The following is a 23091-nucleotide window of genomic DNA, read 5'->3' as shown; positions in this document are numbered from 1 at the left end:
AATTCTGACCCATCTGTTACTACTGACAGTGAAGTAATCTCACACCAGAGATTCAAAGTCAGTTTCCACAGTAACCTGTTACAGCCTCTCTCTCTCTCTCTCTCCCTCTCTCTCTCTCTCTTTTTTTTTTTTTTTTTTTTGTCTTTTTAGGGCCTCACTCCCAGCATATGGAGGTTCAAAGGCCAGGGGTCAAATCGGAGCTGTGGCTGCTGGCCTACGCCATAACTACAGCAATGTGGGATCTGAGTCATGTCTGCAACCTACACCACAGCTCGCAGCAATGCCAGATCCTTAACCCACTGAGTGATGCCAGGGATCTAATCTGTGTCCTCGTGTGGTTCGTTAACCACTGAGCCATGATGGGAACTCCAAAGTCTTTTTTTTGTGTTTTTTAGGGCTGCACCCACAGCTTATGAGAGTTCTCGGGCTAAGGGATGAATCAGAGTTATAGCTGCCGGCCTACACCATAGCCACCACAGCAACGTAGGGTCTGAGCCACGTCTGTGTGCTATATCACAGCTCACAGCAATGCCGGATCCTTAACCTAGTGAGCAAAGCCAGGGATCAAACCAGCATCCTCATGGATACTAGCTGGATTCGTTTCCATTGCACCACAAAGGGAACTCCTTTTTTTGGTTTTTATAATGGAAAACTTTCAAATATATACAAAAATAAAGAGGATAATTTATTCTACCTGGACCCCAGAATTATTTATTTTCAGAGCCAATCTTGTTTCATCTATACCTATCCATCCTGATAACTTGGAAGCAAACTCACACATGAAAATATTCCACTCTGGAGTTCCTGTTGTGGCACAGTAGAAACGAATTTGACTAGGAACCATGAGGTTGCGGGTTTGATCCCTGACCTTACTCAGTGGGATAAGGATCTGGCATTGCCATGAGCTGTGGTGTAGGTCGCAGATGCGGCTCGGATCTGACGTTGCTGTGGCTGTGGCTGTGGCATAGGCCGGTGGCAACTGCTCCAATTAGACCCCACCCTGGAAACCTCCATGTGCTGCAGGTGTGGCCCTAAAAAGGGCAAAAGACCAAAAAAAAAAGAAAGAAAGAAGGAAAGAAAATATAAACACCCATAAACACTTCTTCTGTACATACTGTATCTCTAAAAGAATATAACTTTAAAAAGATCCCAATTCTGGAGTTCCCATTGTGGCGCAGTGGTTAACGAATCCAACTAGGAACCATGAGGTTTCAGGTTCGATCCCTGGCCTTGCTTAGTGGGTTAAGGATCCAGCGTTGCCGTGAGCTGTGGTGTAGGTCACAGATGTGGCTCGGATCCCATGTTGCTGTGGCTTTGGCATAGGCCAGCGGCTATAGCTCCGATTACACCCCTAGCCTGAGAACCTCCATATGCCTCGGGAGCAGCCCTAGAAAAGGCAAAAAGACCAAAAAAAAAAAAAAAAAAAAAAAAAAAAAAAAAAAAAAAAATCCCAATTCCACCAACACACTTAAAATTTTTTAAAATCTTCTAATATCAAATATTTTTCTAGTTGTCTCCAAAAAACCTTTTTTTACAGTTTGTTTAAAACAGAATTCCATTAATGTCCCTACACTGCAGTCAATTATGTCTCTCAAGTCTCTTTTCATCCAGAAGCTCCTTCATCCCTCTACATCCCTGCAGTTTACATGGAAGAAAGCAGCTCTTGTAAATTTATGGTCTGAATGTGCTAATCACATCCCTTTATGGTACATCAAGGTTCTCTGTGCCCTGTGCTTCCTGAGAACTTGAGATTGTGTCTAAAGGCCTGAGCACATTTAGGTTCAACATGGGGCAGGAATTCCTCCTTGGTGTGATGTGTGCCTCTCTCTGGAGACCCATGGTGTCTGGCCATGTGAGCTGCCACTGGTGGTCTCTGCTAGGTCCATCAGTGCGGCAGAGACCACGAGTGGTGACATCCCAGCCCTCCTTCTGGACCCGCCAGCTGGAATAGCAGAAAGAAACATTTCCCCACTTGGTTGATCACTGGACTGGCCTGAGCTGTAGTTTGTACAAGGAAAGCAGACTAAGAGCTTGACTCTGGGAGTTCTTGTTGTGGCGCAGTGGTTAACGAATCCAACTAGGAACCATGAGGTTGCGGGTTCGATCCCTGGCCTTGCTCAGTGGGTTAAGGATCCGGAGTTGCCATGAGCTGTGGTATAGGTTGTAGACGTGGCTCGGATCCTGCGTTGCTGTGGCTTTGGTGTAGGCTGGTGGCTACAGCTCCGATTCGACCCCTAGTCTGGGAAACTCCATATGCCATGGGAGCGGCCCAAGAAATGGCAAAAAGACCAAAAAAAAAAAAAAAAAAAAAAAAAAAAAGAGCTTGACTCTGCCTGGCCCACCTCCTCCTCTGCCCTGTCTCTAGGTGCCCTACCCAGGCATGTTCCTCTGGGCCTCATCCACATATACACACACACCGCAAGGGTCTTCTGTGCTTCCCAGGGCTGCAGCCCAGGGCCGTGACTAGGATGGCAGGGCCCCTCAGATGTAAGGTCTGATGCACGGGACAGCCTCCAATACTGAGCTGCCGCCCCCGTGCTGACCCGTGCACTAGGAGCCAGGCATTCAGAGGTGGGCAGGACCCCTCCTTGCCCTTGGAGGCTCCTTGTTGCAAAGTTCAGGGGAGGAGCTGCCACAGAAGGCCCAGCCACACTGTGCATGCCCGCACATGAGGACGCACATGGGGCACACTGCCTCCTTTTCAGAGGTGGGGGCACACTCCCTCCTTCTCAGAGGCAGGGACAACTGCCATGTGGGGTCTCTCTCTACTCTGACTCCCAGACATCAGTTCATCCCCCTCTAACAGGAGCCGCCACCCACAGCCAGGACCCTGGGCTCTGCCCCCCACCTCCCGCCTGACTCCACACCCTCCAGGCAAACATTCCAGGGAAGTGGAGGAAACAGACAGGATGGTAAGAGGGAGGGGCTATAGGTGAGAGGCTCCTGAAACTCCTTTTCATGTTTCCATAACATGATTTTCCAGAATAAAATTGGATCTGCTTGGTGCAGCAAAAAATAAAGAAAAACATCAAGTAAAAAATGCTGTGTGAGCAAATGTTACATAAAGGTCTGGATCCCTCTGCTGGGGTCCCTGGCACTGAGAACACGTACCATGACACCTAGGGGCGGTCATCTGTAGGGAGAATAAACCTTGGGGCCCCAATTGTGCCTCCTGCTGCAAGGTCAGCTGAGCACCCCCACCAGGGGACACTACCACGCCAGGTTGTCCCTCCTCTTCCAGTCTGAGCAGAAAGAGGCTCCTGGGAGCATACTGAACGCTGACTCACTGGCAAATTAAAATAAGATCCCCCACCCCCAGCTTCGCACCCCTCCCAGCAGCATATGTTCCTTGTTCTTTTTTCCAGCAGGAAGATCGTGTGATTAGCTGCAGGGACAACCTGCCAGGCAGAGTTCTGGGGTCTTTCCTTGGTCAGCTGAAGATATTTCCTGAGGAGGCCCCAGCACCCTCAGGAATGAGCCAACGTACCCCAGCTCTCCTCTTACCTGCCCCCAGTCACCCCGGCGATGCTGTTCCCTTCTCTCCCCAAATCCCTTCCTTTCCATCCTATCATCCCCTTCCAGCCTCTGCTGCCTCCCGCCTGGACCAGTGAGACCTCTGCCTCCTGGGCTTACCCACCAGGCCTTCCTACATAGACACATCTCTGAAAACACAAAACACCACCTCTGCCAAAGATGCTGAATGGATAGTTCATGATATTAAGGAACTGCCGTGGCTTTTTAGGTAAATTATGGTGTTATGGTTTAGTTTTCTTTTGAGAGTTCTTATCTTTCAGAGGCACATATTAAAATATTAGACGAAGGGAGGTGATGTCTGGGACTTGGTAGGAAATAAAAAGGAAGAGAAAGCAAGTGGGATATAAATGAAACAAGATTGGCTGTGAGTTGATAATCATTGAAGCTGGGTGATGGGTAAACAGGGATTTATTACATGGATCTACTTTTTTTTATATACATTTGAAATTTTCCATTGAAGTGAAGAAATGTTCAGAGGGTCCCTCTTGCTATGAGAATGTGTAAGAACAGCCTGGAGTCTGACTTCCCATGCTGTCTTTGCAGCTGCATCTCCTACTGGGCTTCGAGTGCACTCGTTATCTTCTGAAAGCCTAAAGGATGTGGGCTCCTGCTGGGCACGGCACACATGCTCTCACCAGACAGACCCTGGTAAGTATGAAGGGGGACCAGGTCTGGCCAGAAGGATGGAGGAGGCAGGGAGGGCCCCCCAAAGCAGGTCCCACCTGCTGGTGGCAATGTTTTCTCCTGTTCCCCAAGCCCCACCTTCTCCTGTATAAATGCACCCAAATGCACCCCTTCCTAGAAGGACATGGTAAATCCTACCTCCTGTGATGCCTTCCCCACTCTCCAAAAGCCAGATATGGTCCCACCGGGGGCCCGAGAGCTGAAGGATCTACTGTTACAAAGGGACCACATACTTAAACCACCTAGAGAAGCTGGTCAGGTGGCATGACTAAGGGGTCAAGGCAAGTCCAAGACCAGAGGGTGGGCTAGTTCTCCAGTAAACCAGGGGGCACGAGCCTAACCTAAAGTGCTAGCCCACCATGGCGGGTGTGAACATAGACCCAGTGTTAACCAAGCCTCCACTATTTCAAGCAAAGGCTGGATTTCATATATTATCTATAATATAATTTTGTATTGCATTATCTATAATATATTGTTTTATATAATATCACCATGACTCATGTACTTTTTCATATAAGAATTCATTTTGTAAAAATCCAGACTTTTATATGAAATCATCAAACTAAAAATATTTGGCTCAAATAGTTTTAAAATATTTTGTGGTTTTTTTTTTTTTTTTTTTTTGTCTTTTTGTCTTTTGTTGTTGTTGTTGTTGTTGCTATTTCTTGGGCCGCTCCCGCGGCACATGGAGGTTCCCAGGCTAGGGGTCCAATCGGAGCTGTAGCCACCGGCCTACGCCAGAGCCACAGCAACGCGGGATCTGAGCCGCGTCTGCAACCTACACCACAGCTCACCGCAACGCCGGATAGTTAACCCACTGAGCAAGGCCAGGGACCGAACCCGCAACCTCATGGTTCCTAGTCGGATTCGTTAACCACTGCGCCACGACAGGAACTCCCCAAATATTTTGTGTTTTGAGGGCAGTGAAACTACTCAGTAGTGGTGGCTACATATCATAAGTTTGTCTAAACTCACAGAATGTGCAAGACCAAGAGTGAACCCTGCTGTAAATAAACCATGCACTCTGGGTGATCATGATGTGTGAATACAGGTCCATCGATTGTCCCAAATGTACCACTTAGTGAGGGATGTGGATAATGGGTGGGGACAGGGTGTATATGGGAAATCTCTGTACCTACCACTCAGCTTTGCCTTGAACCTAAAATTCCTCAAAAAAGAATGTCTAATTAAAATAAATAAATATTATATATATATATAACTGAATCGCTGCGCTGTATTCCTAAAGCTAACACATTACAATTCAACTCTACTTCAATAAAAAAAAATTAAAAGAAAAACCAACCAACCAACAAAAAAACACTTTCTGGGCTTGATCAAATGTATCTGTATTTCAAATCAAGCCCCAGATTGCAAGTTTATCACTTTTGGCCTATTTCATGATATTTGACACTTACCAGGTATTAACCCAGTGCTTTTGTTTGTTCTTTGTTTTGTTTTGTTTTTTTCACCAAACTGAGTGTTTATTTAAACATTAGTGATGGTCTTTCCTCATGCATGGCCTCTTTCTACCTTCAGAAAGGTTTCTGGAACTTTAGAAAAATGGAAAAGTTTTTTTCCAATAATTGGCTGAATGGCTTTAAGGATCTCAACTGCTCTTCCATATTTCTGGATTTGTAATCAATTACATCATCTGCCCCAAGCCTTTTTTTTTTTTTTTTAACGGCCACACCTGCAGCATATGGAAGTTCCCAGACTAGGGGTTGAATTGGAGCTGCAGCTGCTTCCAGCGTACACCACAGCCATAGCGACACAGGATCGGAACCATGTCTGTGAACTACACCACAGCTCATGGCAACACCGGATCCTTAATCCACTGAGCAAGGCCAGGGATCTAACCTGCATCCTCACAGAGACTACCTTGAACTCTTAACCCACTGAGCCACACAGGAACTCCAACCCAGCGTTCTTTCTCGTATGTGTCTTTTTATAAATTATGGGCCCCTCTCACATTTCACCCTCTCAGGGCCTGCAGGGTGGGCCAGGACTTTCCAGCCAGGTACTTACTTCTGAGTGGCCTCCATCTCCAGCAGGGCAGACAGAGCTGAGGTCCCCTTCTTCCCAACTGGGGGGCCGGTTGACTCGAGGGAGTGTGTGGGAATGGGCCCAGCCATCTGCAAGCCTTTCATGGAGGTCCCTTTCTAGAGCAAAGAGAAGGAGACGAGTCCATCAGATGCTGCTGCCCATCAACACAGTTGGGGAAGCCGGGACTTCAGTATTCAGTCAATGCCAGGAAACTGCCTTTCACTTGGACGAAGGTCTCAAATAGCTGCTGGACTCAGAACAAACTGCTCCCTTGAGGTGGTTTACACACCTCATCTCATTTTACTCTCATCACAGCTTGGGGAAATAAATCATGTTACAGCTTAAGACAGATACTGGACAGCTGTGGTGAAAGTAAACTGGCCCGTGAGTGGCCCCACTGCAGCAAGAGTGGCACTGACAGCTCAGACCCAGCACAGCCCCCAGGGGCCCACGGAGCCTCACCCGCATCACTCGGTCGGAGCGGTGCCGCCTTCGGATGCGGTTCAAGCCCTCCACAAAGCGGATAAAGCCATCCAGGAGCTGCCACTCCTCCTCGTCCGCCCGGGGCCTGTCCCCATAGATGTCACAGTGGGCCTCCCCCTCCGTGATGCGCTTGGTGGCAGTGACACAGGCTGGCAGCAGCAGGAAGCGGGTCCTCCAGAACTTCAGAGACTCAATTAAGCTACAGAGGCCAAAGTGGCAGAGGGTGGTGGTGAGGAAAAGCAGAGAATAAAAGCACTGCCAGTGGACACCCCACCTTAAGGCCACTGGAGACGGGTGGGGGAGTAAGTCTGCATCTCCTCAGAGACACGTGTTCCTCTGGTGCTGAATTTAACACAGGCTCAGAAGGAAGAACGTCAAGGCTGCTTTCACATTCTTTTTTTTGGCTGTGCCCATGGCATACAAAAGTTTCTAGGCTAGCGATCGAACCCGAGCCACAGCAGCAACCTGAGCCAGAGTAGCGACAACACTGGATCCCTAACCTGATGAGCCATCAGGGAATTCCTTGTTTTCACTTTCTATCCAGATGGTGGAATGCTTCTGTGCACCCAGGCTCAGGGGTGCTGTGTTCTTTCATCCTCACAATTATAAATCACATGTAAAAATTAAAAAACAAGCCATCACAGGACTTCCCTGGTTGCCTAGTGGTTAAGGATCTGGCATTGCCACTGCTGCCACTTGGGTTCAATCCCTGGCCTGGGAACTTCTGAATGCCATGGGCACAGCCAAAAAAACCCCATGACATCACAAGCAGTTAGGAAAATGTTACGAACACTGACGTGCCATCAAGGAGCACCTCTTCACTGAGTTTTCTGTTGTTGTTTTATGTGGCAAAATGTACACAATAAAGTACACCACTTTAGAGATCTGTACATTCACTCTGGTGTGCAACCACCACCACCCATCTCAACGCGGATATGCTTTTGCTCTCCACTTTTTTCTTTCTTTCTTTCTTCTTCTTCTTTTTTTTTTTTAATCTTTTGTCTTTCTAGAGCCACACCTGCAGCATATGGAGCTTCTCAGGCTAGGGGTCAAATTGGTGCTGCAGCCACCAGCCTACACCACAGCCACAGCAACTTGGGATCCAAGCCATGTCTGCAACCTACACCACAGCTCATGGCAACACCAGATCCTTAACCCACTGAACAAGTCCAGGGATTGAACCTGTGTCCTCATGGATACTAGGCAGGTTCATTATCCACTGAGACATGACGGGAACTCTGCTCTCCACTCTTTTCTAAAACAGTCATCATGCTGTGATCAGGAGAAAGGACAGAGGCGTTGAAGTACAGACCCACGCAAGACAGCAGCGAGGCAAGGAAAGGGAGGGCCAAAGCGGGCTCTCTGACCTGAAGTCCTCGGAACCTGCAGAGCAGATGTACTGATCTAGGTAATTCCACTTGTATTCCTCCAGCCGCTCGTGGGAGAACTCCACCCAGCAGGAGACGAACTCTGAGTCTGAGTGGGAGGGGCAGAGGCTATAGGTGTAGTGGGTCTGGGCAGATTCATAGGGGTACCTGGAAAACAAAGGGTGTGCCCTGCAGTCCAAACAAGACTTCCCCACTCATCTCTTCTGTACCTTTGCTCCCAATACATTCAGTACCATTCTTGGCATTCAAACCTCAAACACAGTAACCCATCCCAGAGGACTGGTAACAGAGATTTTTCAGTTTTTTGTTTGTTTGTTTGTTGGCCACGCCCAGGGCTTGTGGGAGTTCCCAGGCCAGGGATCAAACCTGCACCACAGCAGCAACCAGAGCCACAGTAGGGACAATGCTGGATCCTTAACCCACTGGCACAAGGGAATTCCAAATTCTCTTAAACTTTCTCACTTGGCTTGTTAAGACTCAGGCTAAACGAGATAAGCTGAGTCCAATCCCTTTTGGAAGTAGGTGAGCTCCAACCATAAAATAAAATCCTAGAAAGCAAAATGGTAACTCCAAAAGAAAAACCAATCATTCAGCCTGCACTGTTTGGATTATGGGTTATATACATAATTCAATATGTGGACAGTACATGTTACAAGCAGTATTATAAGTAGGTGGATGTAGTTCAGGACCAAAGCTGAAAATCTCAAATATCCCAGGACTCACTTGGGAAGGTATCGTGTCACTGTAATCATCTTGTCCTTCAGTGTGACTTTGTGGAAAGTTCTGCCCATACTCAGCCAGTACTGGTCTTCCTCCTCAGGGCGGTTTCGGGACACAAGGCCTAATAGGGAAAAAAATAATAATCATTTCCTCCATTTCCTCCATCTGTTTGAGGGTCATTCCTTTAACAGACAACTGCTTCTCTTCCATATGATCCAGAAAAGGAGAAACAGAAGAGGCAGTACTTTCTTTCAAGGGGCAGTTTCATGGAAAAGAAATATTCTTGGTTTAAAAAAAAAAAAGTTGGAGTTGCTATCATGGCTCAGTGGTAATGAACCTGACTAGTATCCATGAAAATGCAGGTTCGATCCCTGACCCCACTCAGTGGGTCATGGATTTGGTATTGCCGTGAGCTGTGGTGTAGGTTGCAGATGTATCTCAGATCGGGCATTACTGTGGCTGTGGTGTAGGCCGGCAGCTGCAGCTCTCATTAGACCCCTAGCCTGGGAACTACCATATGCCACAGAAGTGGCCCTGAAAAAAATAGTCCTGAAGTTGGCAGATTTTCCTGTTGCTGAGCTAGCCAGTGGTGGTGCTGACAACACCCAGGTGACACACTCAAGGCTGAAGAATCTGGTGCCTCATCCTCTGGAGGGAAAGTTCTGGAGCAGATGTTAATGCACTAAACTGGAACCCCACTCCCTGCAGGTACAAGCTGCCACCTGATAACTGAGGCCCTCAACTACAGGGCAGCCAACCCTGTTTTCAGGTCTCCGCCCCCATGACGCCTGCCCCACTATACCACTTTCCATCCTTAAAGAACCACTTATTTATTTGCTCTGATTTCCTTCTGTAAACATCTGCTCTTCTTCCATATGCTAACTGTGTGATCCTGCGCACGAGATCTCTCTGAGCCTTGCTTTTTATAACTAGAAAGAGGACCTGGGAGTTCCCGTCATGGAGCAGAGGAAATGAATCCGATTAGGACCCATAAAGTTGCAGGTTTGATCCCTGGCCTTGCTCAGTGGTTAAGGATCCAGCATTGCCATGAGCTGTGGTGAGGGTCGCAGACGCGGCTCGGATCTGGCATTGCTGTGGCTGTGGCGTAGGCCGGCGGCAACAGCTCCGATTAGACCCCTAGCATTGGGGACCTCCATATGCCGCACGCATCCCTAAAAAGCCAAAAAAGAAAAAAAAAAAAAAAAAGAGGACCTGGCACCCTTCCTCATGTGACAACACCCTGCCAGGGGTCAGGAAGCCAGTGTCCTGGGTGCTTGCAGTCCAAGAGTGTCCAGCACAAGGGCACCGGTAGCCCATTCTACGTTAGGTGTACTGTAGTTTTTCCTGTTTTCACCCTGCAGGGCCCTCTTCACAATCTGTAACCAAATATGTGAGTTGTGGGTTATTGGTTGAATGCCTGTCTTCCCAGCACACTGTAAACTCTGAGGACAGGGCCAAGAACAGCGGTTCTGTTCACAGCTGGAACAGGGTCCCTCTTGGTGTTTAGGCAATCTGCCAGCAGTGAGCAGCAGAGGCTCACTAAGAATGGCTGCTTTCCAAGTAATTATAATAACAATGGTACCATTTCTATAACTGTAGAAATAAAAGGGATCAAACTTATCAAAGGAGAAAAATAGCTAGAAAGGGTGCGGTCAGGCAAGCAGCCCTAGACAACTAGCCATGAGCAGGCCTGGACGCTAGAGGAATTATGGACCACTAGGGAACATCAATAAGCTATTTTAGAGACAAGCAAGTAGGCTGCTTGGATGGTCTGGGATAACAAAATCATCCATGTGATCCTATGTGACCTGGGTTTCCTGATATCTCTGGCCACATCTCTGGCTAACTCCCAGAGCTCCCCCACACCAGTCTTCTTTGGGTGCCCACTGTCTCCTACCACAGGGCCTTGCACATACTAACCCTTCTGCCTGGCATGCTCTTCTTGTCTGCTTCTGCCTTCCACTCCTCTCTCGATAATACCTCCTGCATGTACTTCAGGTCTCAGCTAAACATTACCTCCTCAAGGAAGCATCTCCTGACTCTCCAGACCAGATCAGACCCCCTCACAGCCCTTTGATCTTCCCCTCACAGTCTTTATTGAAACATGGAATTGTATTTCATAGTTTGAATCATGTTATTTTTCCCCACAGAGCAAGAGCTTTGAAAATACTACAGAATGGGAGTTCCTAGGTGGCCCAGTGGTTAAGGATTTGGCATTGTCCTGGCTATGACTTGGGTTTAATCCCTGGCCTGGGAACTTCCGCCTGCCATGGGCAAATAAATAAATAAACAAATAAATTAAAAAATTTTAAAAGGGTACTTCTTAGTTACAATTAAAAAAATTTTTTTAGTTAAAAAAATACCACTGAATGAATGAAGCCATATATTTATTGATCCATGTTACTGTGCTCCAGGTGCAGTGGTTTCCATGGTGAAGGATAAAGATAAGCTAAAATCACCCTGGCACTCAGAAAGGTTACTATTCAGTAGAGTCTAGACTATTTGAAGAGGGCATCGCATAATAAATATTACAAGGGGCTTCTAGAGAAAATCCAGAGAGAATCCAAAGCTTCATCGTGAACAGCAAGGCCTAGGCCAGATGACTACTAAGCTCCTGCTAATAGCTCCACGCTTCTCTGAACCTCTGGCCCAAGGAGCTTTAATGGAGCCAAAGATGTTCTGAGGTTTGAAGCTGGGTGGTTAGAGAGTGCGGTACTCATTAGCTACAAGGAAGAAATGGAGAGTAGCAGATGCTCGCTGATCCTTCCAGGAAGTGATCACTGCCATCGGGTTCCAGGCTTCCATCTGTCACTTGCTGCCTGACAAATTCCAGAAGAGCCCTCCAGAGCCTGGCTCCAACTCAAATGGCCCCACTGAGCCTCTGTCCCTTACTAGCCCCTGCCACTCACAGGCAACCCAATCCTGCTTCAAGTCCCTGACCTTCAGTGACTAACCAGAGAGAATGAATCCAGAATGGGGAAAAAAAAAAAAAGAACAAGTATAAACTTCAGGTTCAGGTGACATGGGGAGAACCGGCTGTGTCACACACTGTGCAAGAAACGAATACCAGCTTCTGGTCCTGGAATATTCACCCTGTACTTTGATGGCTCAGCCCCCCTCAACTGTCTGCAACCCTGAGATGCTGCCTGAGCCGCGGTGGAATACTCCTGAACTTGACCCTATCTTCCTCCTTAGAAGGAGAGTTGAAGATTAAAGACAGTTTTAAGATAAATCTGAACCCAGGGGAGACTTGACTTCTTGTGTCAAATAAAATTTAGAAAGACAAATTTTGTGTTAAGAAATAACCATGCCTGAATGTATATATTCTTCACTATCTTAGGAATCTGCTGGGACAAATTTCATAGAAAAGAAAAAAAAAATATGAATCCAAAGAGGAACACTCACCCCGGCTGTAGAGGGGACTGCTGCTGAGCGGGGGTGGGACGGCGGGGCTGGCTTTCTGTGCTTTGGGCTGCACGATGATCTGGTAGCCCTGCATGAGCCGCTGGCAGATGAACTCCTCGAACACCTGTTGGGCCGTCATCTGTACACCCTCCTCATCCCTCCTGAAAAGGCAGGTGACTGTTTGCAGGACATGCTTGGCCTGGGGCCGAATGACACTGGAGTCCCCAGTCCCAGCCTCTCTGCTGTTCCATCTGACAGCTGTGCCACAGTGGTGCATGAAACTAACAATGCCTTTCCTCTGCCACCGACCTGTCAATGTCAGCCTCCGGAAGGAGGTCATAGCAGCCCTCCGTGTAGTCGTTCTGCAGGCCCTGGCGGTCCGGGAAGTAGTCAGTGGTGAGGGGTAGGCACGCAGGAGTGGTGAGAGACTTCCAGTCCACGCCAACTGTGCAACAGAAACCTGGCACTACAGGGGGAGCAGACAGGGTCAGAACTGCCTCGTGGGAATGGGAGAAGGTGCGTGCGGTCACCAGGCAGATATGGGACAGGAAGGGGGATGGGGGAGAAGAGAGGGAAGAGGAAAGGGGAGAAAAAGTTGGTGGTGACAGGTGGTAAAGTTGCCAGGTAAGGGAGGGAAGGAGAGAAAGGGGGCGGGGGAGGGAGAAAGAGAGAAACAGAGGCTGTTAGACAATGCAGTGCTTCCCCAATCCCATCATGCAAATGGGATTCACAGGCCACATTTTTCATTTTCTGCTGTTGATCAGGAGCTACAGCCGAGATGCCAGTGAGGTTACCGCAGGGCAAGCCAGCCAGAGTTACACACTGAAGCCAATTAACGTTCTGAGAGCGGAAGAGAGGCTCGAGCCAGGAGCCTCCCCCAAGGCCAGCAGAGGGGCTGGGTGAGGAAAGGAGGCGAGCTCAGCCCGGATTTGGGAGCTTTGGGAGCAAATAGCACACAGGAGCAGAATTCAGGAACACTTCCAAGATTGCAAAAACAAGTCACAGATTCAAAAGGGCAAGAGGAGAAGTCCAGAAAGGATGTCTGGGAAAGTTACAAGGCTGGAACTTCAGGAGACAGAGTTCAACAATCTAGACACAAAAGCAGTCAGGGCAGAGCAGCAAAACCACAGGATCTGTGCAAAATCAACTGCTCTGGGAGTTCTCATCATGGCTCAGTGGTAATGAACCCAACTAGTGTTCACGAGGATTTGGGTTCAATCCTTGGCCCTGCTCAGTGGGTTAAGGATCCAGTGTTGCCATGAGCTGTGGTGTAGGTCACAGACGCGGCTTGGATCTGGCATTGCTGTGGCTGCTGTGGTATAGGCTGGCGGCTGCATCTCCCATTTGACCCCTAGCCTGGGTACTTCCATGTGCCATGGGAGTGGCCCTAAAAAGACAAAAAAAAAAAAAAAAAAAAAAATCGCCTGGTTTTGGGTGAAAGCAGGGTTTCTCCCCCTTGGGGCAGGATGGATTTGCTAAAGCAGATATTTTTTTGTTGTGGGGGCTGCCCTGAGCCTTGCAGGGTGTGAGCAGCATCCCTGGACCCCGATCACTAGATCCCAGTGGCATCTCCCATCGTGAAGATCCAAAAATGCCTGCAGACTTTTCTGCTATGTCTGGTGAGCAAAATACTCCCTGGTTGAGAACCACCAAGTTAAAAGTAATAGTCAGTTAACTTTTTCAGTCATTTAAGTGAAGATCAATCTAGAATTTCTTCATCTCACAGAACTAAAGGCTTAGGCCCATTTATTAGCAACCTCCCACTCCTACCTCCCGCAGGCCCCTGGCAGCCATCATTCCACACTCTGAGTCTATCAGTTTGATGATATCCAGATCTTGTTAACTCACTAATCCTTCAGGATCTCAAAACAGAGCCCCCAAGAGCCTAGCTACACCCCAACATCTCCATATGGCAGAAGAGGGATGACCCTGTTTGTGCTTCCTGGCTGCAACCAACAACAAAGCGGGCCCCAGACACAACCCCTTGCCCATCCTCCATGGGATGGCCAGAAACAGAAGATGCTCTATCTTTGCCCACTTACATCGTTCTGGCCTTCATCGGCTTCCTGACCCTCTAGATTACAAAAACCTTTTAGACACGGTGACTGCGGGCACCACTGAGATACAGAGAATTCAAATGCCTGGTCCAAAACCCTGCATGAGAAAGGCTCCCAGTTGTTAGCTTGATGATGTTCCTGCCCTGGGTAAAGAGTATGTGGCCTCTTGTCTACCTCTCATATCTGCAGGAGTTCCCGTCATTGCGCAGTGGTTAACGAATCTGACTAGGAACCATGAGGTTGCAGGTTCGATCCCTGGCCTTGCTCAGTGGGTTAAGGATCTGGCGTTGCCCTGAGCTGTGGTGTAGGTCTCAGACACGGCTCGGATCCCATGTTGCTGTGGCTGTGGCGTAGGCTGGCGGCTACAGCTCTGATTCAACCCCTGGCCTGGGAACCTCCATATGCCACGGGAGCGGCCCTAGAAGAGGCAAAAAGACCAAAAAAAAAAAAAAAAAAAACAAAAACAAAAAACAAAACAAAACAAAAAAAAAGCAGATTGCAAAATCCAGTGCTGAGGTTGGAGAGAAGAAACAGGCTCTTCTATTCAGGGCTGGCAGCTTTCTAGAAAATGATCAATCTACCAACTATTCTTTGGAATATATAATAAAGATCTGAACCAAGAGAAAAAATACACCCACTGCACCATGCATTACATTTGCATTATATGCTAAAAAACCAGAAATCACACAAATGGCCGCTAGTAAGAAATGACTATCCACACTACAATATAGTAATGTTTTTGATATTGCTGTGAAAAAATGACTAATATGTTGGACCCAGAGAAGCAGTGAAATGATTATTAAGTTCATTAAAAGTGTGGATATGGAGTTTCCTGGTGGCTCAGTGGGTTGAGGATCCAGCGTTGTCACTGCTGTGGCTCGGGTCACTGCTGTGGCATGAGTTTGATCTGTGGCCCAGGAACTTCCACAAGCCGTGATTATGGCAAAAAACAAAAGAAAAGAAAAAAAAGCGGGGACAAAAAGACTCAGTGATGTATATCTATCACGGTGGATCAAGCAGTAGATAAGCAGATGTTCAGCTACTTCAATATACGAGGATGATCAAAGCAAACGCAACCCAGGTAAACATTCCCAACTGCAGAGATGTAAACAGCTCCAGGTCTTACTACTCCTTTTTCACTTTTCCCCTGAACCATCACTGGGCATCTGAGGGCTAAGGCAGCCCTGGACTGGCATGAAGGCCTTTTGGGAATTCCATTACCCTTCCCATTTGGCCCAGAATCACATTCTACAACAGGACATCTGGCCTCCCCACCACTCACTTTCCATCTGAGAGGCTGCAGTCTTCCCTCGCCACATCGCCTTCCCATAGCCTGGGGATGTGTGATCTTCCAGACCATTCTCTTTCCACAGGGCTCCCTCCAGCTCCCCAGTGCCCTGCCTACCCACCCACACCTCCCTGCTACTTTCCCACCATCACCTCCCTGCCACCTCCCCGGCAGCCACTCCCTCTTACTTGGGTCTGGAGAGGTAGAAACACTGTCCTCTAGAGAATCCCTATTCTGGGTCCTAGGATTCATGCCTATGGAAAGATGAAAAGAATTTGTTTCAGTGAGGCTCATTCTGCAAAAAAAAAGTTCTGACCAGTTAATGGATTAAAAAAATAAGCCCCAAACTATAGCTAAAGATAAAAACCAAGTGCAAATTCTGTGCTGAGTATCTCCAACAGCACAAAAGAATCAATCAAAGAAAAATAAGCAATCTGTAATTTGGGAAAGAGCCAGAACTTTACTCTGAGGTTATCAATTCTTTGCTCATTGAGACCCTTAAGCGCACACATATTCAAATGCAAACAGCAACCTGCCACTCACAATCTGACAAGGGATGTATTTCAAAGTCATTGAAACTAATTGGAGCAAACTTTAGTGAATATAAGAATGACCTACTTATATTTAATCCACTCAGCAGTCATCCTCTAGAGTTTTTTTCCCCAAATCATGGCTTTCTGGAATAGGACATAGGACATCAAAACTCACTACTGCAAGAGAAAGACAATAATTTTACCTGAAACTGGGCTGAAAGGAAAAAAAGCGTCTTTGAAATGCAACTTACTGACTGAAAAGTAATAGAACTAATGTTAATACACAGGTCAATTATTTAAATGACCCTTCAGAGCAGAAAATTAGGGAAGGATTGGGAAGATCCTCACCAAACCACCAAGGGTGGCGACCTCCAGGAAGAAAGTGGGAGAATGTGTGGGAGGGAAAGGACATGTTGGGCTTTTTACTCTAAATACATTTGTGTCAGCTGAATCTTTTATAACAAGGACAAATATTTATAAATCGCTTGTGAAATCTTTGAAAAGACAAGCTACAACGTGGGAGAAAACATTTGCAAATCACATCTCTGGAAGAAGATGTGTATCCAGAACATAGAAAGAAGTCTCAAAACTCCAGAGCAGGACATCCTGATGAGAAAATGGCAAAAGATCCAGATGACACACACAGAAGCCCTATGAAAAGATGCTCAACGTCATTAGTCATCAGGGAAATGGCAAGTTAGAAGTTCCATGAGATACCTCGACACCTTTCCAAGCAGCTAGGAGGACTGGTCATGCCAAGCGCTGACAACAAAAACCCTTATCAACTGAGGCAAGAATGCAAAATGGTGCACTGCTCAGGAGAACAGGTTCACAGTTTCTTTAAAAGTGAAATGTATATTGACCCAGCAAGCCCACTCCTACGAATTTACCTAAGAGAAATGAAAATGGGTTTAGTCACAGTTGCCAAAACCTGGAAACAACCCAAATGTCTTCCATCTGGTGAAGGGATAAACTAGTACATCCATACGATGGAATATGATACAGCAATAGAAAGAATTAAAGGAGTTCCTGTCATAGCTCTGGTTAATGAACCCAACTAGTACCCATGAGGATGCAGGTTCGATTCCTGGCCTTGCTCAGTGGGTTAAAGATTCAGTGTTGCCGTGAGCTGTGGTGTAGGTTGCAGACGCGGCTCGGATCCCGTGTTGCTGTGGTTGTGCTGTAGGCCAGCGGCTACAGCTCCAATTCGACCCCTAGCCTGGGAACCTCCATATGCCATGGGTGTGGCCCTAAAAAGACAACAACAACAAAAAGAAAGTATTGAACATGAATACTGATGCAGGCAATAACTTGGACAAATCTTAAATTATGCTCAGTGTAAGAAGCCAGACTACATATCGTTACAATTCCACATGTGAGACTTGCCTGGAGAGGCAAAACTAAAGGGACAGAGAACACATTCATGGTTGCCAGGGGATTGGAGGGGGGAACTGGGTACAAAGAAGCAGCACATAGGAATCTGCCAGGTAAAGGAAATGTTCTGCATCTTGCTATCTTTGTTGGTGCTTATGACTTCATCTGTCAAAACTCATAAAACTGTACACTAAAAAGAGTAAATTTTATGGTAATAAATTCAAAAGTCAATAATTTTTTAAATCCAAAATGATGATGTAACTTGGCCAAAACAATTTTAGCACTTCTTTTTCAGAGCAGCCTTCAGCAGTTTCTTAAAAATTACTAGTCATAGAGTTCCCGTCATGGCTCAGTGGTTAACAAACCTGACTAGCATCCATGAGGACACAGGTTCAATCCCTGACCTCACTCAGCTCGGGTCCTGTGTTGCTGTGGCTGTGGTGTAGGCGGGCAGATGCAGCTCTGATTAGACTCCTAGCCTGGGAACCTCCATATGCCACAGGTGCAGCTCTAAAAAGACAAAAAAGAAAAAAGAAAAAAAAAATTACTAGTCATTATAAGATACAATTTATTAAGTCAGAAAAATAACAGTGTTTCATTTTATTCAGAGCCACACTATGAGGCAGATGTGTCTATGTCCCTGTCCACAGAAAAAGAAACTTGAGGCACAGAGAAGTTAAGTAACTAGCTGAAGATCACACAGTAAGAAGGTGAAGCCTGCATTTAGACTATTCCTGCTCATCTCTATGGATGCTCTATTTCCTGACTACCCAACTGGAGCACCAGTTTTCAGCTATTGAAAATGTCATCTGTTCCTTGTCAACAGCCAAAAGCCATTTGGAGCGAAATTTCCTGAAAAACTTAGCTTGGCTGACAACGTCCTTTTTCAAGCAAACACAAAGCATGACTATGAAGAAGGAATGAGGTGGATTTTCCTGTCTGGCCTGAGAACTGGTAATGAAGGTAATTACAAACTGGCATTCTCAGAGCATTCCGAGCAATAGGAGAATTATGAATACACCACCTCGCGGGTTTGGATTCTAAGTTTCATCATTACAGCACTGTTTTTTGTTTTAACCCAGTCCAGGGAGTTCCCGTCATGGCATCAGCGGAAATGAATCTGACTAGGAACCATGAGGTTGCAGGTTTGATCCCTGGCCTCACCCAGTGGGTTAAGAATCCAGCATTGCCATGAGCTATGGTGTAGGTCATAGATGTGGCTTGGATATGATGTTGCTGTGGCTGTGGCATAAGCCGGCAGCTGCAGCTCTGATTAGACCTGTAGCCTGGGAACCTCCATATGCCACGGGTGCAGCCCTAAAAAGCACCCACACAAAAAAACCAACCCAGACTTGGTTTGTAAGAACTGAAAATCTTGGGAGTTCCCTGGTAGCTCAGTGGGCTAAGGATCTGGCACTGGCACTGCTGTGACTCAAGTTCAATCCCTGGCCCAGGAACTTCTACATGCCATGAGTGCAGCCAAAAAAACCCCCAAACTGAAAATCTTACACTCATAAAGAAACAGTTCAACTAAGAATTGTGCCAGCAATAGGAGGAAGTGGGATGGTTTGGGAGCTTGGGGTTAACAGATACAAACTATTACCTTTGGAATGGATTAGCAATGAGATCCTGCTGTGTAGAACTGGGAACTATGTCTAGTCACTTATGATGGAGCATGATAATATGAGAAAATAGAATGTGTACATGTATGTGTAACTGGGTCACCATGATGTACAGTAGAAAAAAAATTGTATTGGGAAAATAACTATTAAAAATAATAATAACAATAATAAAAAATAAAAAATGATTAGTAGGTAAAATAATAATAATAATAATAATTGTGTCAGCAATTATTTGGATTCAAAGGGGCAACCCAACCCATCAAAGGGTTCTCAGAGCAGTTTGGCTCTGAGGCCCAGACAGACCTGCCCACTTCTAAGTGATAAAACATGTTCAGCCTCTGGTGTCTCCCCTGCCAGCTCCCCAACCACATTTTACTCAAAAGAAATAGCAATGAATGGAGTTCCCGTCGTGGCGCAGTGGTTAACAATTCTGACTAGGAACCATGAGGTTGCAGGTTCGGTCCCTGGCCTTGCTCAGTGGGTTAACGATCCGGCGTTGCCGTGAGCTGTGGTGTAGGTTGTAGACGCGGCTCAGATCCCGCGTTGCTGTGGCTCTGGTGTAGGTCGGCGGCTACAGCTCTAATTGGACCCCTAGCTTGGGAACATCCATATGCCGCAGGAGTGGCCCTAGAAATAGCAAAAAGACAAAAAAATAAAAATAAAATAAAATAACAGAATGTCATTAAAAAAAAAAGAAATAGCAATGAAAATAATTTGAAGAAATAAATATTTTAAGGGCTTCTCTGAAGTACTTTCACAACTTTCTTGCAGTTCAAGCCCCATGCACTGCCTCTCCCTCCAGCTCCGCCTTCAAGGCTCAGCTTCAGCCCCTCAGACTCACGGCTGGCCTGTGAAGAACTCAGCCACCTGGAAGGGCGGCCTCCTGCATGGGCAGCTCTGCTCCAACCCAATACCTGGGAATGAACCTCACATTCAAGGTTCAAAGCCAGAGATGCACCACTAGGGGAGACAATGCTCAGAAGGGCCAACTCAGCTCTTTGGACAGCTATTCAGAGTCAAGAAGTGTGAACATTTTGTCTAGTCACTAATGTTTGGCCAAAAAGGATAATTCATGTGGAGCCTTTAGGGTAGGTACCAGGGGACATCTACAGGCCTGTGTCTAGGGCAAGTCACTTCTTCTCTCCAGGCTACAGAGGTGGCACTGCCCCACGAGCACCCACCCTGGCTTGGAGGAGTGACCTTGAGCTCGGACCTATTTTGTACGATAGCTCTCAGGCCAACTCTGCCATATGAACCTAATACTCAAGACAAACACTGAGTTGCAGATTCTGAGTCCAGGCACTAAAGAGAAAGAAAACATGGAACCCACTGATTTTCTTTCTCTCTTTTTGGCTCTTTTAGGGCCGCATCTGAGGCATATGAAATCTCCCAGACTAGGGGTCAAATCGGAGCTATACCTGATGGCCTACACCACAGCTACAGCAATGTGGGATCCAAGCCATGTCTGCAACCTATACCACAGTTCACAGCAACGTTGGATCCTTAACCCAATAAGCCAGGCCAGGGACCAAACCCACATCCTCATGGATACTAGTCAGATTCATTACTGCTGAGCCACGACAGGAACTCCACCCACTGGTTTTCTTTATCAAAATTACCCAGTGCACCCTCCCCCATCAGAGGCATGACACCTAATAAGTCATAGACATGGGTGCCCAGGTAAAGAAACAGAAGGATAAATGCTACCTGCCTAGTCCTACCATTGGGCAGCCCGGGGCCAGGAGGGATGCACACAAAGACACCAGTCTGTGAATCTCTTCCCAACGCAGGAGCAAATCTGAGTCATGCCTGTACACCTGCAGATGGTGCAAACCGCCAAGCCCAGGAGATAGAGGTGGGGTCACAGATGAGTTCTCCTGTTTCTCTTCCACTTTTAATGACTGAAATGTGAACCGGTTGTTTGTTTAGATGCCCACTTTGCCCCAAAACAAGGACCCAATGTGACAACTGTGCCCTTAAGGAACCTGATCTACTTGTGAACCTTTAACAACTCTGTGAGGCAGGCGGCTAAGTGAAGATCTTTATGCGCATTTCATGATCTAACTTTTGTTTTCCAAGGGTTACTCTGAATTGCTGTCCTAAAATAAATTTTATGGAAGGGCAAAGTGAGAAGGCTGAGAGCTCAGTTCGCAGGCCACTGTGACAATCCAGGAGAAAGATGCCATCCCAAGGGCAGGGCCAGGATGAGGGGAGGTGACGGGCTGTGGTCGGATTCTGGGTCAATCCTGAAGGTAGAGCTGATGGTAATGGGTCACAGCACATGGTAATAAGAATGAGAATGACTTCATCTATCTTCTTTCTGTAACCAGCTGACATAATTGATCATGAGAGCAAGGGCGAGAGCTCATTTCCACATGAGCCGGGGCTACAGACTACCTCCCTATGACCTCAGGCCCTCAGAAAACACACTCCTGGTCACAGAGAGACTGGGTGAGGCTAAGGATGACCCTGTTTAACTGCATCACCCTGACTAGAGAAAGAACCCAAGAAGCCAACCCCTCCCCTAAGAAGCCAGCACTGTAGGAATGCTTATGTAACTGAACGCTCACGTGCCAGTTAAACAGAATAACCTGGGGGCTGTTCAAAAGCTTCTCATAAAAACATGCTAAACACGGTGAGGAGAAGATGAAGTGAGAGGAGCTCTTTCATTCTGGGTAGAGACAGACATGGAAACAACCATGGGACTGGTATGTTCCAAGTGGGCAACTGGGCAACGCATATGGAGCTTGGGGGAAACACACGTGACACCCCCCTAGGAGGGCCTGGGGAAGAGCACGGCCACCAGGGAGGGCTGCAAGGAGGAGGTAGTGTTGGTGCTGATCCATGAAGACTGAGTGGCCGTTTGCCAGGCAGAACCAGGGGTGAAACTAAAGGAAAAAGCATATTCTATACAGAGGGATTCGTCTACACGGAGAAATAACCGGTCAAGGATCTTCTGAGAAGCCGTAACAATGCCTGAAATATAAACTATGTTCGTCCAGTAATCATAACGACAACAGGCCTTTTTTTTTTTTTTTTTTTTTGGTCTTTTTGCTATTTCTTGGTCTTGGGCCGCTCCCGCGGCATATGGAGATTCCCAGGATAGGGGTCCAATCGGAGCTGTAGCCACCGGCCTACACCAGAGCCACAGCAACGCGGGATCCGAGCTGCGTCTGCAACCTACACCACAGCTCATGGCAACGCCGGATCGTTAACCCACTGAGCAAGGGCAGGGATCGAACCCGCAACCTCATGGTTCCTAGTCGGATTCGTTAACCACTGTGCCACGACGGAAACTCCGACAACAGGTCTTGTCTGCTGAGTGCTCACCGTGCATACCAGACACTGTCCTTAGCATTTTAAGTGAATTATCATCACATTTAACAACCCTCCTCTTGGATGAAGAAACCAAGGTATGCAGTGATTAAGTGACTGGCCGAGGGCCTCATCTTCCTTAGAGGTGGAGTCAGGATTCACGTCCTGAGATTCTGAAGCACTCTTCACATGCGCAGGGCTCTGTGGAAGTGGAGGCAGATGAAGACGCAAAGGCAGGCAGGGGCCAGGTGGGGACTAGCATTACAAACTGGAAAGAACCACTTACAGGCTCCATCTGTGGGCCAGGGTGGGTGATCAGGTTTGCATTTGGAAAAGTCTCATTGGTGATAGTGAAGAAGATGGAGCAGAGAGGACAGGAACAGAGCAGGAAGATGATGTGAAGGCTACTGTGATAATTCTGACCAGAAATGGCATGGATCTGAACCAAAGTGATGGCAGTGAGAATGGAGACAACGGTCCAGAGTCAGAGAGGAAGGGTGGTGGCATCAGGGGTGGGGACGATAGCAAGACCTGAGCTCAGCCGTCAGTGATGAAGGATGTCCAAGCAGACAGGCCCATCTGGTCAATGGATCTATGGCTCATGGGCCCAACACAGAGGAGGCCCAGCCAGCGGCCCAGGTGACA

At 47.3% G+C, this 23091-nt stretch overlaps 1 protein-coding gene across 15 annotated transcripts in view; it reads right to left on the bottom strand.

Moving 5' to 3' along the window:
* DEPDC5 (DEP domain containing 5) overlaps positions 1-23091 on the bottom strand; it is a 101743-nt gene that overhangs the window by 24484 nt on the left and 54168 nt on the right. For 5 of the 15 annotated variants that reach the window (XM_013983091.2, XM_001927998.5, XM_021072339.1 and 2 more), the window contains 7 exons: positions 15791-15856; positions 12567-12723; positions 12258-12418; positions 8856-8973; positions 8112-8279; positions 6724-6943; positions 6244-6377 (listed from right to left, as the gene is read on the bottom strand). In XM_013983091.2, coding sequence (XP_013838545.1) covers positions 6244-6377; positions 6724-6943; positions 8112-8279; positions 8856-8973; positions 12258-12418; positions 12567-12723; positions 15791-15856 — 1024 coding nt within the window. Of the gene's footprint in view, positions 1-6243; positions 6378-6723; positions 6944-8111; positions 8280-8855; positions 8974-12257; positions 12419-12566; positions 12751-15790; positions 15857-16220; positions 16313-23091 lie in introns of all 15 variants that reach the window. The other 10 variants (XM_005670871.2, XM_013983094.2, XM_021072340.1 and 7 more) reach the window with 4 other exon arrangements.

The sequence above is a fragment of the Sus scrofa genome, chromosome 14 (genome assembly GCF_000003025.6).
Source record: "Sus scrofa isolate TJ Tabasco breed Duroc chromosome 14, Sscrofa11.1, whole genome shotgun sequence".
In the NCBI taxonomy this organism is placed as follows: domain Eukaryota; kingdom Metazoa; phylum Chordata; class Mammalia; order Artiodactyla; family Suidae; genus Sus; species Sus scrofa.
Note: the sequence above shows the minus strand (reverse complement) of the source record. Positions and strands in the feature narration are given on the sequence as shown.